The following is a 19823-nucleotide window of genomic DNA, read 5'->3' on the forward strand; positions in this document are numbered from 1 at the left end:
CTTCCCACATGAACATCGTACACAGTGTTCGCTCTGGTTCTGTGCCCATATTAAACCCACACCAACCGTGTACGAACTCAAACACGCTATTTCATACCAAAACACGAGCACATGTTCGCCTGCACAACCGAACTCCATGTACGTACATGGTGTGCGTACACATAGCTTCGTGGCACCAGTTTGCTCTTTCTCACTCTCATCGTTGACTCTTTTTGCCTAGTGCCGGATTGGCGCTAGCTTCAAAAACAGAGACACTAATTGTGTTCCAGAGTCAAAACCCAAAATCAATACCAAATTTTGTTATAGGTTTTGTGCACTTATCGTGCAAATGTGGTTTTAAAAAAATTGTTTTGGTGGAGAAAAATTAGTTCCTACCCAAATTTTTCTTCACTGAGGAGAAATATAGCATAATAAAGGGTGTCCCACATCAAATTACATCACGAAAAAAACGCTGTAGAAAATAACTCATTGGGTATTTTCTCTTGAAAGTTTGGGTAGAAGTAGTTTAGAATGTATTGTTTACACTTTTATCGCTGTCAATTTTTCGAATATTTTGAAAAAATGGCATCACCCGAAAAGCAACGTCACGAATTGATTTTGCGCAGGCACCTGGAAAATCCTCTCTCAACTCTCTCATCGGGACATCGGAAAACAACTCGGAATCGTGTAGTCAACGGTGAGTCCTGTGATTAAGCATTACTGCCGAACTCTGAGCATTGAACGGAAGAAGAAATGCGGTCGATATGAATGTTCAATCAGTGATCAAGGTCACAAGTGGGTAGTGAAAGCGTTTAAGCGGAATCTCAATGCTTCGGTCCGGCATGTGGTCAAAAAGTTGAATCTCTCTTTAGTTTAGAGATCCAAGGACCGGGAGGGACTGCATACGTGCAAAGTGCGGAAGGCTCCAAATCGTGACGAACGGCAAAATACGGTGGAAAAGCCACGGGTCCGGAAACTGTACACCCAGAAGCTGACGATGCCTCATAGTCTCATAATAGATGATGAGACTAGCGGTAAAGCGTACTTCCGACAGCTTCCGGGGCTACTGTTCTTTATGTGATAAATCCAAAGAAGTTGGTTCTTAATTATTGCTTTTGTCCAATCCTGTGTGACTCATCCTATAAAATCTTTACTGATTAGAGCAAGGGGTCTTTGAAACAGCGGTGAGCACACCATCGATCTCAACTTTGTGAGTGGGCACGTAGACGCGGTAGTCCCTCAGGGAAGACTTGTCATCCGCAATTGTATTTGCCTGTCACGGTTTTGCATTAGTTCTTTCGAACTTTTTTGATTACTTAGCGGATTATCTTAGGTGCGTAAGAAGCTCAAATATGGTATGGTATGAATAAAGTGACCAACTCAAAATCCGTACACTATGCAAACCATGTGTTAGTGTAGTGAACTATTATGCAGCCTTGTTGAATGGCGATTTTTTCGGTAGAGTTCTATCAGCCGGACAATCGCTTTCGGGGAAGGTCATTTATACACTGACCCAGCGCGATATAGAAACGTGCAGATATAAATTTTCTAAGGAGGTTTTTCAGCAATCCTAATTCAACACGGACGTGTTAGTCGGCGTGGGAATTTCCATCGGTTCCACTGGTCAACAGGCTTTTTTAAATCCAAAATTCATACACGTTTTTGCTTACACCGCTAATATTTCAAATCTATTGGTTGAACAAAAAATTTTGTTTTGTTCTTAACTTGAAACTTCAAATCTGTTGGACCAACTACCGTTATCGATACAGACTTGCCCAGCATATTTTCGTTCCCACATGAAAAGCATTCAGGGAGTATTTTCATTCAGCAAACCAAAATAGAATCCAACCTCACACGGATGGCCAAACCGGTCACGATCCATCGGAGCAACGTAGTGATCCACCCGGTGGCGGGGATGTTTCTACTCGGATGCGCTTCATGGCATGTTACTTTCGGTGTGTAATGCGCGTACAGGATGTGATTTTAAGTCTATGTGTGTGCGTGTGTGTGCGGGATCCGTGCGCTCATGAGACTGCCAAAGCATGGGAAAAGTTTTGCCAAAGCCTTTTATGGAAAACAATGTACCGGTTTCACTGAGTGCTGTCGTATCGATCTGGCCAGCATTAGCCGAACATAGCTCAAACGCATCGAACTGTATCATTTGCTGCATTCCATCGATACGATACGCCAGGGCAGTAGACCCTGGATGCTGGGCGGTAGCTGTAGGTTTGAAGTTTCTATTAATAAAATGACGTGAAAACGGAAAAACTAGAAGCCGGGCAGCCGTGGGTATCAACTTTTGCGCCATGCAGCAAATTTCAATACATTCTACGGTTACGTTTACCTGTGTGTGTGCATGTGTGTCTGTCGGGTGATTCAAAAGCTGCTCGAAAGTGGATGAGGGCAAATCGATCGATATGCTCGTTTACACAACGGTGGTCATTACGAGCGGACACGTTTTGTTTTCCCGTTAGGGACGTTATTTCGTATAGAAACATGTCGCTTTTTCAAACTCCCACGCGCTCTTTGGTTGGATTCACTTGAACCAAAGCGATGATGGTGGCTGCTATTGAACATGTGGACAATCGATTAGGGGATTTACGGCGGGATTCATCAATCTAAAGTGCATAATTGATCAGTTTGTTAACCCGTCCTCAGAAATTGAATCTTTTGTTAGGATTGAGCTTACTACGATCGAAAATGGACCTACAAATTTGTCCGAGCAGACACAGTGACAGTTTATTATTCAGATGAATACTACACCTTCCCCCTGTACACAACAATCTCCAGAACTTCCTTAATTTTAATAAGACATCGCAGCCAATTCTGAAGGAAATTTTCTATGCATTCGGTTTGGATTACTTTAATATTCCAATAATTTTCCTGTACATATCGTATCGTATCGTCATGGGCAACCTTATTTCATCTCAGTTCCGTCAGATCATACAGCAAATTATCGTCAAATTCCATCGGTAAAATTCCAAAAAGCGAGTCTTTGTTAGGAGGAGTTAAATCAACAATGCAGCTGAGTTGGATAATTGTTTTTGGCCACCGATTGGGTACAGGATCGAGTTCGTTTATTTCCCTCCTGCACTGCGGGGCTTTTGATTTCCATATTTATCAGTTGCTCCGGATGAAAGCAAATGGCAGTCAGCGTGTTTGACAGACGAATTCATTGATCTTGGATTATTAATGCGAACATTCTGAACTGACGTCTGATATCGGAGTGGGGGGGGGGGGGGGGGGGAAATTGAACCGAAGTCCAATTAGTCCACTACACCTTCCCCCTACAGGGATGGCTTTCATTTCAAACTGTATAATCAAACGATCAAAGTGATAGTTTTTTTTCCTAATTTTAGCAGTCAATCATTTTTTTTTCAAACAAATTTCCTACGATACTGGTTTTACTTTGCAAGGATGCCATTCCCAATATTGCAAAATGACATTCAATAAATCAAAGCCTGCTATTTCGCTTCATATTGTTTTTTCAACTTGTATGAATCCAGCACATAAAATACCGCTTCCCCGTCTAGATATCCGTCTATTATGCATGGGTTTATAGATAAATTGCAATAATTGATCGGCTATATTTACACGAACTCGAGTACGCTCCATCGAATCCAACGCATTAGCCAGTCAAATTTGTAATTTAGCAGGCTGGCTTCTCGTTAGCCGTGCGCCACCGTTTGTACGTTACGTCTGTTATACATTACAGGAAGGTGCCTCAAATATGTATATTGGAAATTATGCAATTGCTCTCTGTAGTGTTGCTAATACGTTGAAAAAAAACTGGTCACCCTAATAAAAGCTCAGATAAATATTTCGATAGATTAAGTAATTGAATTTACAGTCTCCTCTGGACCGTGAAATTCCGCTGGAATGAAAGAAAGAAATGGGTAAGCGGAGTTTGGCAGACTCCATTAGTGGGATATCATGTTTCAGTGGTATTTTTTGTTATTAACTCTTTATTAAATACTCTACCGGAGTTGTAGTATTCAGCTGGATCTTTCAGGGATATGATTCCACATATTTTTTAACATATTGTGCGGTCGTTGCTATTAAACAGTATGGCAAACAACACCTCCCATACTACCTTGCTAAAGGGCAGCCCTAAGTTTGCGCCGCTAAAACAACAAAAATGATCCATAAAAAATTGAAAAACGATCCATAAAAAAGTTGTCAATGTTCCATAAAACAATACTGAAAATCCATAAAAAAGTGTGAATGATCCATAAAAAAGGGTGATTTGATCCATAGATTATGTAAAATTGAACCATAAAATAATCGCAAAAGAGCACTAAAATAGTAATAAAAGAGCAATTAAAATGAACCAATGCCCCATAAAAATATTGGAAATGTTCCATAAAATGATACATTTTGCGCCATAAATTAACTGACATTGATCCATAGAATATTAACAATGTACATTAAAACACGTCGATATGTTCCATAATATCGACAAAAGTGCTCCACGGTATTACAAAATGGAGCAATAAAATGTCAGAAAAAGTTCCATAAATTTGATGAAAATGTTTGCTAAATAATTTTTCTTGGTCCATAGAAGATGTAAAAATGAACATTAGAAATGATTCATATATCGAACGTTAAATTATGGTTCATGGATATTTACAAAACGATCCATAAGAAAATAAAATGTTAAACGATCCATTAATATGTGCTTATGCACCAGAAAATTAAATTTAATGAATTCATGCGAAATTTTTGCTATTTGAACTAATAATAAAGTTTATTACATTTGGTTGTAATGTCAAACTACAACAAACAATGCATACATTATAGTTAAACTTCAGCTTCCGTACCCAACTAGTCAGCTAACTGACCTTAGCTAACCTCAAATCATTATGGCAATTCTTTAAACGTCAGGGTATTTATGATATTAGAGCGCTGAGTGTTATTAGACCACCTATACAGGCTGGCATGAGTCGCAAATACTATCTGAATAACTATCTGAAGCGAAAACGGACACTTTATACACGAACACTGACTAATGTGGCTACGCCACATCGCTTTCTTGTGCACTGTCCGACTTCGCTGCCGCTCAGTCGGCTTTTAACTAGCTATAGCCCCTATGTTTAAGTAAACCGGGCAAACGAGAGGACCACAGGTTTGCCTGCAATTCCAGCTACGGGTTAATCAATGCCTCGTCCAACGGATCCTCAGCGGCTTTGCGCCGCTTCGGATCATTGGCCTCGGATATGCGGCCAAGCCGCATCACACTAACTCCCAGTATAAGCTCACTTGTTAAAACACTGTCACTGTTATGAGAATTATTAAGCACAACTTATTTTTTAAGTTTGCCATAAAATTTCGCATGAATTCATTAAATTTATTTTTTCTAATGCATAAGCACATATTAATGGGTCGTTTTACATTTTCTTTTCTGATGGATCGTTTTGTAAATATCCATGAACCATAATTTCGTTCGATATATGAATCATTTCTAATGTTCATTTTTACATCTTCTATGGACCAAGAAAAATTATTTAGCAAACATTTTCATCAAATTTATGGAACTTTTTCTGACATTTTATTGCTCCATTTTGTAATACCGTGGAACATTTTTGTCGATATTATGGAACATATCGACGTGTTTTAATGTACATTGTTAATATTCTATGGATCAATGTCAGTTAATTTATGGCGCAAAATGTATCATTTTATGGAACATTTCCAATATTTTTATGGGGCATTGGTTCATTTTAATTGCTCTTTTATTACTATTTTAGTGCTCTTTTGAGACCATTTTATGGTTCAATTTTACATAATCTATGGATCAAATCACCCTTTTTTATGGATCATTCACACAGTTTTATGGATTTTCAGTTTTGTTTTATGGAACATTGACAACTTTTTTATGGATCGTTTTACAATTCTTTATGGATTATTTTAAATATTTTATATGCAAAAGTACATTTTCCCCTTGCTAAAGTGGGGCTTTATTTGATGTTGCACTGAATCTGATTGAATTGTCCACCCGCAAAACTGAAATACTCAAAACTGTGACAATTTCTTACAGATTTGGACACTAGAGTGACACGGAAAAAAATGACACCCCTGAGTCGAGTTCTAGCCCCACTAGGAGTATCTGCTACAAAGTTGAGGTAAATTGGACTACCGGACCAACGTTTGTATGCGATGTTTTGACAATTTACATGAAGAAAGCATCCTAAGTTGAATTTTCATCGCTAGGTGGCACTGCATGTATCCGTGCAAGTGAAAATAAGAAAGATAATTTGATCCACTACACCATCCCCCTACAGAGATAGCTTTCATTTCAAACTGTATAATCAAACGATCAAAGCGGCAGTTTTTTTTTCATAGCTTCAGCAGGTAATCAATCACAACTTTGTCGAAGACTGCAAATCAATCCAATTTCCTTAAGAGAAATTATTAAACTTTCAATGGAGTGATGTTTGAGTAAGTTTTGCATGGGGACAACAGCACATGTTGGTGAATTAGCAATCGATTCCCACGAAAATTATTTTTTTTGCAAAATGATCGTTGGGTTTGGTTGAACAGTATGTTTTAAGGAATTTTTAACCATGAATTAAGACATAATTGAACTAGAGAATTTTATTTCTTCATTTCACCACATAGATGGCACCAACACAAACTTTTCATCGGAAAGAGATAGAAGTTTGATGACTTCTACAAAGTTGTAGAGCAATCCTTTTTCAGTGTTCTATCTCTCTTTCTTTAAAATTTAGTGTTGGCGCCCTCTATGCGGTAAGATATGGAACTGAAATTTTGTTGTCAAAAACATGTACTCAAATAGTTATAAACGTTCTATTCGTGGTTTTGTAAAAAGTAAAGTTCATGGAAACAGACTCGGACATCACCTCATTAGCTGCTTAATAAATTTTTCCACGGAACTTGGATTAATTTGGAGTCTTCGACAAAGTTGTAGACAATTGACTAGGGGGGACTAGGAGTCGACTAAGGGGTGGGCATATTGAGTTTTCAAAAATTCTCATTATTTCTAGGCAGTCTATCAGATACGTTTGGATGTTTAGATTCAGAACTTTGCGAAACAACAAGCTAAATGGCTCTTGCAATCAAGAATTTGGAGCTACATGGCTCAAGTACGCGGAGGATCTAAACTTCCAAATGGATGGAGAGAATTTACCGCTTATTGTACTGTTCGGATGATATAGTCATGATGTTGCTTGTTTGGAAAGCAAGCATCGACTGAGTCAAACAGATACCTCTTTTTTAATCTCGTGGTATTTGATTGAGTCGCTAGGTGCTCCCTATTGACGGCTTTGCCCGAAATAGGCTGACTCAGGTATGGATGTTTTCACGTTTTCCGGTATCCATTCATTTTTACGGGTATTTCGAATGTAAACTATTGAAATATAAACTATATAGCAACAGAATATAATTTCAGTTTACTCCCAATTGTTTGGTAGTAAAAAGACGGAAATCCATCCTTAAATAACAGATACTAGCGTGCAAAATAGTTACGCAAAAACTTGATATCGTTTGATTTTACATTTTGGAATGACACCCAGCCCCAGATAGTGCAGTAAGATATTTTCAATGTCAAACCAACCCACCCTTTTCAGTGCGACAATTTGTATTCGCATGAAGACTTACGAATTGATATTCCTTCTCTCTTTCCCTTATTGGAATATTATATTATTGATTAAATTCGGCTATCTCTTTCAAACGGCTAAATTTCCACATTAAGTTTGATTAACCGGGAGAAAGAGAAAAGTCGGTAGTTAAATGGATCAAAAGTCAAACAATTTCATGGATCAACGGAGACTCTGAGCTAACTCGTAAGCAAAAGTCCCCACGAAGTAATACTTCGATGTAGTTCCGTGGTGTAAAATGGCGGAAGTTTCATTGCTAGGCACGAAAGTGCATCTCACACAGTGTCACCACACTATAGGCGAGGCCTTTGAAGATTTTGAACTTTTGAACTTTTAGAATTTTATTGCCTTGGCACCAGAATGTAAATTTTAAAGAAGGATCTGCGAGACCGGGATTGGACGTAAATTGATTTCTAGGCAACTCTATAACTATCACTTTGACTCCCAGTTTCGAAATTTACGGGGATCGGGGAATTGCTCGTTATGGGACGATCATTGACTTGACTATTTCCCAATTTTTTCAACCACGCTATACTTGCCAGTTTAAGTTTTAAGTTCGCTTATAAGTAAAGTGTACGTGAAGAAATTGGTTCTTAGCCCCAGGACAGGTTCACGTGAAACCGTGCATAAATTTGAACTATCAATTTTTCATAATTATCGCAGCACATTGCATCTTATCACTCTAAACATATGTGTTCAAAGTAGGATAATGCTTTTAATCCTATTACGACCCCACGGGATCACGCTTTAAAGTAGTCTAATGATGACAATAATTAATATTTTTATGCAATTTCGACAGCCACAATTAGGGCTCACTTTTTGGCAACTCACAATCAGATGGGACAATAACCATTCTGAAGGCAAGTCATCAAAGGATCCAAAAATGATAATAAACCATCTTCCCTCTGTAGAAGCGAGACCTCATCATCGGTTGTCATTCGGACGTTTCGCATGAGTTCCAGTAAGGGTGGCAGAACTCTGCCTTGCGGGCATCCCCTGTTTGTTTTCGTAGTCAGTGTCGTGTTTCACAGTGTGATAGTTGTTTCAAAGTTTATAACAATGAAGTTGATCTAAGTTATTGTGTAAATAATAAACCCATCAAGATGTTAAACACTTTCTAGAATACTTTTTATAGTGTTGGTTTTTCAGTTTGAGTAAAATAGTGACTTATAAGAGCGGAGATGCAAAAAGCAAATAATAGCTCTAGAAATATGTGAACAAATTCTCGGAAAACGATTGCAATCACTTATAGCTACTGCCATGGAAAGTAATGCCATCAATCCGGATTTAGTATATCAGATATCAATTCGAAATGGGGTCACACAACTAATAGAGCTTCTCGTCAATTAACGATGAAATCATGCAAAACAATAAAAATCGTTTAATTTGTAAATGCCTCATTTAACCATAAGCGCACTTTTCTTATTCATGCATCCGTAACATACAATGACATCAACAGTTTTACCATACAGATTATTTCAATTAAATTTAAAATTAAAATTTTTAAAAATAATTAACCACCCATCAAAGTGGTATCAAAGTGTGTGCCGAAAACATGCATAATTACGCCTCGGATGGCTGACCCTTCATTATTTCCCTTCAAACTGACACTGACCGGCTATTGACTGATTGCCCCCCAAACCAAAAACAATTTTTTTCTGATCCATCCATTCGTTGCAGGTACGGCCGCTGGGTGACACGCCGGGTTGCCATCGGGACGATCGTCGTCATCTGGCTGCTGGCGGCACTAGTATCGTTCGTACCGATCTCACTGGACCTACACCGGGACAAGCGGGACGAAACGGACACCTCGCTCATCATCAACGGTGTCAAGTACGAAACGTGCGCCCTGGACCTGACGCCGACCTACGCCGTCGTTTCTAGTTGTATAAGTTTCTACGTACCTTGTATAGTTATGATCGGGATCTACTGCAGGTAAGTGTAAATCTCATTCGGACAAACGGAAAAGCTGTTCCAATCCTCAAGCTACAATCACAGAGATTACTCTTACCATTCGCCGTCACTTTGTCAGAGTCGAAACGAACACAGAAACTCGCAATCACCCGACAAATGACCCAATCACAGTCTCCCTCGGAGATCTGTAGATCTAAATCACCTCACCTAATCTACCGGGATGGTTGCCGTGCCGAGCGGAAAACAGATTCGTTTTCCCCCAACTGAGCTGCTCGGAAATATATCACCTCTCGACAGTGCTCGCAACGAGCGCAAGAACCGGCAAACAGAGCAATGATGATGGTGTGACTCTATTATATCTTTTTTAATTGAAATCGTTCCCATCCTTTTTACCCCTTTCCCTTGTACACCGCGCTTCTGTGTGCCAAACAGACGGACGTGAATGTCGGAACAAGCCGGGCAGAAAATCGTTCGTAATCCGTTCACTCGGTGCCCACTAAGACCTATAGATCCTCTTGTAGGTAACACCTCCCCCCCCCCCCCCCCCTCAGAATCCTCCAAAACCTGAGCGGATGTGTTGCAGTACCAGGGAGCAAAAAGGCGTGATAAGTCTATCCCTCCCGGGTGGGTTGTCACCGTCACTGGTTTTTCTCTTTTTTTTGTGTGCATGTCGGCCTTTTTTACGTTCAGTTGGAAACCAGATTCCCGGTGGACAAAAGAAATCGTGGGTGAGGTGAAAAAATCCTCTGCTCAGAAGCAGAATTTCTGCCAACATTGTACATCAAGTTAATCGCATTTTCTACGAGAAGCGATGGTCGTTGCGAAAGAGTTTCCCACTAGGAATATGTCATACCATCATTCGTCAGTGACGAACAAACGATTCAGGAAGCTGCATCAGGATTACTTACGCTGATGGATTTTTCCGCCCGATTGATGTTTGCAAATAAAAACTGCGTGCCAAAATGCCGAACTTTTCTCAATCTTTGAACTGTTCATTTTCCCCAACTTTAATCACCCTGAATCGTTGTTTTCTTTATCGTCACCTTTCCCGCACAGCTACGGCCCGAAGCCCTGTTGCTTAATTAAGGGTAAAAATGTTACATTTTCCCAACCCATCGACGAAGGTGGCGGGCCAATCCGATCGCGTCACACCCGCCCTCTGCCAGTAGATGGATGTACTTGACTATCCACTAACCACTCACCGGCCTCTCATCGCGGGGCAAAAAGTGAAAAGGGTTGACGTTGTGCTACTTTCGAGTGGCACTAGTGCGATACGCTCTATTTACTTTCCCTCGGTCAAGTACGTACCTTCCGCGTATTCTGGCCGAAGCGTAACCGAGCAGCTTTTAACCCTTTAAAGGCGGATTTTTGCGTCGCTGTGGTAGAAGCTGCTACAAAACTCCACAATAGTCCGATTGTTGACAAACATTTGAAAAGGTCGTATTAGCCAACTGGTAAGATTCACTCTCCGATCACAGGTTTTGGTAGTAAACAAAAGGGAAAAGTTTTCTCTGCTAACAGTGTTTGGCCAATAACAGTTTGTCGGAATTTTCTTTTAAAGGAAATTGTGGCAGTTGGCTTAAACGCCCTAATCATATATTTGTCGAGAATTGTATAAAAAAGATAATCGAGGCCGACCCGAACTTGTATCAGTTGATTAGTTTTCCATAATATTTTAAGACAACGAAATTAGATCAAAATACGTTTTTGCGTCCATAGTTGGCAGCACCAGTATCCAGTCCGACTAAATACAATAACTTCTTTCGATGATACTAATAATGTTCACTGTACAAAAGAAAGGTAATAGTGCCAGTTATTAGTCTCACTTACTTCTACGAGCAAAACTTGCAATGACCAAAACCTGTAATTGTTGTCTCTAATTAATATGGGCGCGAAGAGGTTAACTACTCGCCTCGGACGGTCGGTCGGTCTGAAACTGAAGGATTTGGACCGTCGGCGTTCTCGCTGTAATCATCAGCACTATGCCTGCCGAACAGGCTCTTTTGCACAATGTAGAGGCCGCACATTGTTTGTCTTGACACTTCTTTGCTTTTACACGTGCTGACAGAAGAAAGAGGCATTCCAGGCATTCTCGAATCGACGGAACACGCCGACACTTGTTTGTGGATGGGTAGCGCTTCATTCTAGTAACGCATACATTTGACTTTGAAATGTTGTTTTTATAAGATGAAGTGCAAGCTTACTCACGCCTTGATGACAGTTGTGGAGGGTGTAACATAGGTCGAGGAATTGCACCTCAGGAATAAAGTGATACTTGTAATTTTATACATTTGTTGAGCATGCGTGTTCGTTTTTTTAAAGGCAACGTTACGATTTGATTTTTCTATAATTCGTTTATTTGACACGACGCAACGCGTTAGTTTCACGGAACCGATGTGTTACACAACGATAGTTGCATTCTAATACCTTCCCGACTAATTGTTTTCATGTGATAAACGAAGGAAAAGTGTGATTTCTTTCTAAATTAATTGTGGAATTGCTTTCGACTTCGTCTCATCAGAATACAACACTAATTTAGTGAAAGGCCTCCAAATAATGGAGATACAATTTGTGTTCCTAAGCAAGCTCCTAGTCAAGCGTGATGTCCCGCACGAAAAGGAACTCGATATAAGCGAGTGAGAACTAATGAAAAGGAAACATCTGGTATTACCAACTAACGATATTCCCAATAAATTAACAGCTATCCTTGAAAAAGGCCAACACCAAAGGCCGAAACGTCGGGCAGTAAACAACATTCGTTTTGTTTTTTGTTGACTCACGCAGCCGTTCAATCCAGAATAAATCATCCCAGTCGTCATAAACATAAAGAACAAATATTCACTCTAGCTTTGTTTTAGGCGAATGCGAATTGCTATGCCTTTCGTTTGACTCCTTCCATCAAGTTTTGCACAGCCACCAGGTCACTTTCCTCGCCACAGAACGCCAGTTTGCCTCGAACTGAATCTCGCTGACAACTGTCTTTCGCGTCTTCTTGGGTGTCCGCTTAACGATTGCCCAATATTTTTTTCTATTTGGCAGAGTCCTGGTGTCCATATCCTTGGGCACCCCAAGGCTTTTTTCCGTAATGGCCAAATTCCACATCCGGCCAAAACTGAACGGAACAATTGTGTAGCTTGAGAAATGGCCTTAGGCGTTTTTTTCCACGCATTCCTGCGCATAAATTTGCGGTTTGCTGATTCCGATTGCGATGTAAATGTTGCTCGTCAAGCCGCTGGAACAGATGGCCTGCCACACGAGATATTTTTTTGCGAACTTTAACAGCAACTTTAACAGCAACTTTAACGAACAGTGTTTGAAAATATTTTCCACCTTTCCTCTTCCAGTCGGTGTAAAATATTCCTGTCCAAGAAGTTGTTTAAAGGCTGCCTTGGTGTAGTTTTCGTCATCTTGTACAACGCCATCATGTACGGTTTCCGCGATTGTTCTCTGGCCGATTTGTCTTGCTTATCGTCATGATTTGGAGTAACCACCTTTTTGTAAGTCGATAGTCCAGCTCGTTTTTTAGTTTTGTGGACGGTTGTAGACAACACTTCCAGCTTGCTTGCGACATCTCGGTTGGAAAGGTTGGGATTCCAGTCTAGTAGGCGTTCTTGCGGCCCTCAACGTTCGTCTTTCTGGCAGTCGACAAATTTTGCCGAACGCTTTTAATACGTTGTGACACTTGATTTGGCCATATGTAACAGTTTCGCCAATTTGGCGCTCGAGTAATTGGGATTTTCGCGATGCGCGAGCAAGATTGTTGCTCCGTTGCTCCTTTTGCTTCGATGTCACATTCACAACTGAAACACCAACACATACTTGAGGCCTCTTCGATGAACGCAATTTATTGCAATTTGCAATAATTGCAATTTATTGTTTAGAGCGTTGATGAAACGACCCTTGCACAGGATTACTGTATCATCAGCGAACTGTGACCGGCTTCCACAAAATGGTCCCAAGGTTATTCTCTTTAGCTTTATGAAAGATTTTGAAAATATTGCTCAATTTTTCTGTAGACAGATACAATAGAAATGACAGAAAGAACAGCTCATGTTAAAAAGAAGGAACATATCCACAGACTGACAAGCAAACAAAAATCCGACAACAATCCCAGTCTCAAGTGCACATTGACGCCAAAAAGCCAACCTGGACTTAGCGAACTATAACGCATAGTTTTACAAATAATTTATGATGCATTTTAATATGTAATCTTCTGTGCACATTTGTGACCCGTCATACAAATCTTATCATCAATAAACACTTATTACAAATGTTGCGAGTAACTTTGGTTTACACTTTAAGCAAAAACTGTCCATCTAGTTAACCGATCTGCGCATACATCGAGAGATTTCTACAGAAAACAAAGCATCGATGGTCTTCTCCGAACTACGTCAAACATATGTATTTCAAAATATTAAATTTCAAACATTAGAAATCGGTTTTTCTCGAAAAGTGCTGAATGGCGTTTGATAGCACAACAGCGACGTTCTCGCAAAATGGCCTTTGCCCATACGGCATTCAGTTCAAAGGGTTTGGGCCAAACGACATTCGGTCAACCGACTTGGGGCCAAACGGTATTCGATCAAACAGTATTCGGCCAAACGGCATTTGACCTGTCAAACGTCATTCGGTCAAGTAAGCCCTTTGGTCAAATAAATCCTTCGGTCAAATGAACCGTTCGGTCAAATGAGCCCTTCGGCCAAATAAGCCCTTCGGTCAAATGAGCCCCCTTTGGCCAAATGAGCCCTTCTTCGGCCAAAGGAGCCCCATTTGGCAAAATGAGCCTCCATTGGCCAAATGAGCCCTTTTCGGCCAAACGAGCCCCCTCGGCCAGATGAGCCCCTTTGGGCAAAATGAGCCCCTTTCGGCCAAATAAGTCCCCTTCTGCCATATAGGCCCCCTTAGGACAAACGGACCACTTCCGTCAAATGAGCCCCACTTCCGTCAAATGAGCCCCACTTCCGTCAAATGAGCCCCACTTCCACCAAATGAGCCGCATTTCAGCCACATGAGCCTCCCTTCGGCCTAATGAGCTCCCTTCGGCCAAAAGAGCCCCCTCCGGGATATGAGCCTCCTTCGACCAAATGAGCCCCCTTTAGCTAAACGATCCCCTTTCGGCTAAATGAAACCCCCCACCCCCCCCCCCCGTTTAGCCCAAAGAGCTTCACTTCGGCCAAATGAGCCCCATTTCCACCAAATGCGCCCCACTTCGGCCAAATGAGCCCCCTCCGTCCAAATGTGCCTTCTCCGTCCAAATGTGCCCCCTTCGGCCAAATAAGCCCTACTTGGGCCAAATGAGCCCCTTTCGGTTAAATTATTCCTTCGGCCAAATGAGCCCTTCGGCCAAATGAGCCCTCTTCGGTCAAATTATTGCTTCGGCCAAATGAGCCCTATTTGGCCAAATGAGCCTCCCTTCGGCCTAATGAGCTCCCTTCGGCCAAAATAGCCCCCTCCGGGATATGAGCCTCCTTCGACCAAATGAGCCCCCTTTAGCTAAACGATCCCCTTTCGGCTAAATGAAACCCCCCACCCCCCCGTTTAGCCCAAAGAGCTTCACTTCGGCCAAATGAGCCCCATTTCCACCAAATGCGCCCCACTTCGGCCAAATGAGCCCCCTCCGTCCAAATGTGCCTTCTCCGTCCAAATGTGCCCCCTTCGGCCAAATAAGCCCTACTTGGGCCAAATGAGCCCCTTTCGGTTAAATTATTCCTTCGGCCAAATGAGCCCTCTTCGGTCAAATTATTGCTTCGGCCAAATGAGCCCTATTTGGCCAAATGAGCCCCCTTCGGTTATATAAGCCCCCAAACGGGCTCCACTTCGGCCAAATGAGCCTCTCTTCAGCCAAAAGAACCCCACTTCGGCCAAATGAGCCCCACTTCCGTCAAATGAGCCCCACTTCCACCAAATGAGCCCCATTTCGGCTACATGAGCCCCGCTTTGGCCAAATAAGCCCTCTCCGTCCAAATGAGCCCCCTTTGGCCAAATGAGCCCCCTTCGGCCAAACAAGCCCCGCTTCGGCCAAATGAGCCCCCTTCGGCCAAATGAGCCCCTTTCGACCAATTGAGCCCCCTTTGGCTAAACGACCCCCCCTTCGGTTAAATGAGCGCTTCCTTTGGCCCAAAGAGCCCCATTTCGGCCAAATGAGCCCCCCCTTCCATCAAATGCGCCCTACCTCGGCCAAATGAGCCCCCTCCATCCAAATTCGCCGTTGCTGTTGTCAAGGACACCGACTTGTTTCGCTGTATGATGTTGGTAATTTTAGCGAGTTCGAGAATCGTTGATGTTCTGTTGCGGAACCTAAGCTGTTCCTCGAGGAACGAACTTTCAAAGACCGTGCTGATGACTGACAATTTAGGGAAATAGGTTTTTTTAATTCATTGTAAATATTAAAAAAAATCAGATATACGAAGAAATGTTTCTGTTTTCGTAACGTTAAACGTGATTCTCCAGAATTCATGACACTTTTTCACGATTTTGGGAACACTCGCAGACACTGAGAACTGACATCCAACACAAGTTATCAATGTGTGTAAGAAATAAAACTGTTACTTTGAAATGCTATCGGCAAGTAGCAACTAGCTGGCGCTATGGTCGGCTAGAAATCACTATAAGCGCCTTGCATGCAATCTTGGATACAATAGTGTTTCATACATGCGAACCTTTGTGCGATGGTGATTTTCAATGTGTTTTCATTCAAATGATTACACAGGTTTCTCGGAAATTTTGTTCCAATTTATATGTCTGGTCTCTGTGGTGTAGACAGATTGAAAACGATTTTTTGAAAATTTAATCAGCTCACGCCTGAGTTGATTTCTAGTCTCACCAGAGTGTCAGCTCCACATTTGAACCAAATCGAACACGTCTAGCTACCGGACCAACGTGTGCTAGGTGAATAACTGCATACACACATATATCACTACAAGTAAAAATGAGCAAGACAATTTTATTGTCTACAACTTTGTCAAATACTGCAAATCAATCTGACTTTCTTTGGGAGAAGTTATTAAACTTTTAGTGATGTGATAGCTGAGCCAGTTTTGCATGGGGACTAACAGCACATAGTGCTGAATCAGTTGTCGATTCCCATGAACTTTATTTTTCGGCGAAATGATGGCTGGGTTTAACTGAATAGTATACTTGAAACTATTTTAAAACATGATAGGAGTCATCTTTTGACTACAAAATTTTACTTCCATATTTCACGGCATAGAGGGTCCCACTTAGCTTTTGAAAGAAGAGAGAAGGGATATGGACGTGTTCACAAGAATTACTGACAAAAGCGTGTTCTACAACTTTTTAGAAGACACCTTCTTTATATCTCTTTCCGTTGATTTGACTATTGATTCACCACCATGTGATGTTAAGCCCCATGCGAAACTGACTCAGAAATCACGTAACTAAAAGTTTAATAACTTCACTTCAAGGAAGTTGGATTGATTTGCAGTCTTCAACAAATTTGTAGGCAATAAAATTATCCATCATTTTCACTTTCAGTGATAAACTGATGCATGCAGTGCCTTCTACCGGTGAAAATGCTAGTTGGTGGGTTTGCTCTATGTAAATTGTTGAAAACCTCTAATTGTTAATAATTAATGTATTACTTGAATTGCTGAAAATATTTTTTTCCACAAAAATTTGTGATCTCAAGTTTGAATCGCACATAATACGTATATTAAAAAAGTCGAAACATTCGTACCTTTTCAAGTAAATCTGTACCGACGATAAAGCTAGTTGGGACCACAAATCATTCAAATGGTACGACTTTGCATTTATCATCACTATCGTCCATTATCCATTATCCCCGGCACATAAATACAACCTTTGATCGAACAAGAATACTCTCATCTCACCGGAAAGTTTGTGATTGATATCTCCTACCCAAATTCAAGTAAGCTCAAACATCAGCAGGGGCTAGCCAGCCCAAGCCAGCCATTTAGCACCGAAGACAAGGGTCGACGTAAGCCTTCTACCGTCTTTCGAATTGACCAATGACAAACTTTTAGCAGCAAACAGCAAAGTGCCGTAATTGGAAGATAGGATTTATAGTCCCTGGTTCCGGACGGGTTCCTCCTTCGAAGTCTGCTGGCGGACGGGGAACCTGTTAACCACATTGTGTAGAGTGACATTCCCAAGCAGTAAAATGTTGAAAATTGTTCGATGGAGTGAAATTGTTTAATCTCTTCCACTTACAGTAGTCGGCACGGCGGATGGAGGAAAGAGACGGAGGAGCAGTGTAGGAGTTCGGTGTTACAATCAACAGGGACTGACTGCGTAATTGGAGGCTATAAATAAAAAAAACGGAAGATACCCTTTTGTCTCTAATCCTAAGTGATGGTAAGCTGCCGACAGTTAAAAGTGTTAATATCTGAGTGTGAGATTCTCGCCAGCTACAGTGTGAGTTGTAGAACAAGTTCGATAATAGTTCTGGTGCATGGAAATGAAGACCCAAAGGGTAGTTATAAAATTTGATATGGAGACTATTCAGTGCTGCGTTAACAAGCCGGACCAGGAGTGAGACGGTGTCCAATACATGCACGGCGATGTAAATCTTCCACCTACATCACAACAAAGGTACACAGCATCGTTGTCAGGTCAAGCACGTTCGATTGGCTTCCACAAGTGGTGTGCTATCTCAAGCAAGTGGCATGGAGTTTTTGCTATGATACGGATTTGTTCACCTGTCGTACAGGGCCGAATGATAGGTACTCTTGCTTTCTAGCACACCGCCAAGTCACCACATAACTCGTTTTCCGGCGGCAGCAATGCTTCAATCATCGACCGAGAGACGGCGTGAATAAAGGTCGACGACCACGATTTTCTAGGAATATTCACAAAAGCTTTTCGCGAGAGAATGAAAACCCGCATTTCCTTTTGCATGGAACACATTCATGCGGAAATTTTATTGTTTGGGGCAGGTTTGGGTGTGAGGCGGGAGTGAGATTATTCTGGGATGGGTTGGGGGATCTGGTTTGAAGTAGCTAACAGGGCAGGTTGTAACTTTTGGGTTGCCAAGATATTGCCTGTTCGTTCATCCGTAAGTGCAAAAATTTACAGCTGGAATGTTTAATGCTATATTTAGGCAGCGTAAGACTTTCAAACTAGGTGTGTGTAAATGATGAAAATTCAGGTTTTTTTCAGAATAAGTTTATTTTCGATTCTAGTATTCTCCGATATACTGAACAATGCTTACTAAATGCCGGATGCTTTACGTCCAAATTCATTGTGCGTTCATTATTCTTTTTATCACAATTTACGCATTTAAAATCAGTTGAAGTGCATACAGAAGCTCTATGTGCTCCATTACATCTGAAGAATGTTTCTTTATTTACGCATCCCGTACTGTTATGACTGAAAAAAACAGAACACCTATCCCAACCAATGTTCACAGGCTGACATCAGGCTACTATAAGTGTCCTTATCAACTTCTTCAAAACATTGTATTTGTTATATTTGAATCGTGGATTTTCAAAATCGGCAACAGCTTTAACATATTTAACCGGAATGCCCTCATTCTGACTCTTCACTCAATTAAGACTTCCTCGGAATATCGATCACTCATCCCTATTATTTTCAACTTCGGTTTACCGGCATTATACTTTTTACCCAGATTGCTTACAATGTTATCGTTCACCAATTTGATGTTATCCCCAGCTGCACACTTAATAATCGAGCCATCTTTACAGTTTCTAAAATGAATAATTTTGTGCGTGTTTGGATCCAATTTATTCTTCAATTCCTTTTTCGTGTCGTCACTCCATTGTAACGACTCGACTGTTTCAATTACAATGATTGGGCGAGCCTTAAGCTTCGTTTGACTTCTGTTTTAAGCTTTGTCGAGGTTGTTAAAACTCCAAAGTTAATGCTTTTAAAATTATGTGACCGTTAGAAAAAATTTCTAACATTTATTCCACTTTAAAATTTAATTGACATATTATAAAAAGAATGATCTGTTAGACTAATTTGAATTCTGAATCTTCAATATTTTATCAAACTTACATGAAATGTAAGCATTTTCGAAAAATCAACGATTTTCATCAAAAACCTCCCAGACCAAATTTCTGGCAACGCCACTGCCGTTCTCTAATGCGATGTTTATCTGTACATCGATGTTTTTTCGAATATCAGATAGAGATTCATAAATGGAACCGAATAGTTCCATCTTCTTATTTCACTTAAAGACTATCGAACTGACATCTTTTACGCCACAAAACTGGCTTGATGAACACTTGTTGGAATGTTATTGATGAAAATCTGAAAATGCAAGTGCGGCAACACTGGCCACTGGATGAATAATGGAAGAAAGACGCATATTCG

At 40.9% G+C, this 19823-nt stretch overlaps 1 protein-coding gene across 2 annotated transcripts in view; it reads left to right on the forward strand.

Annotated features, from left to right (window-relative positions):
- The window catches only part of LOC131676972 (dopamine receptor 1), a 248621-nt gene that overhangs the window by 219661 nt on the left and 9137 nt on the right, over positions 1-19823 (forward strand). For both annotated transcript variants that reach the window (XM_058956429.1, XM_058956431.1), the window contains exon 5: positions 9276-9530. In XM_058956429.1, coding sequence (XP_058812412.1) covers positions 9276-9530 — 255 coding nt within the window. The remainder of the gene's footprint in view (positions 1-9275; positions 9531-19823) is intronic.

Source organism: Topomyia yanbarensis, chromosome 1 (genome assembly GCF_030247195.1).
Source record: "Topomyia yanbarensis strain Yona2022 chromosome 1, ASM3024719v1, whole genome shotgun sequence".
Classification (NCBI taxonomy): Eukaryota; Metazoa; Arthropoda; class Insecta; order Diptera; family Culicidae; genus Topomyia; species Topomyia yanbarensis.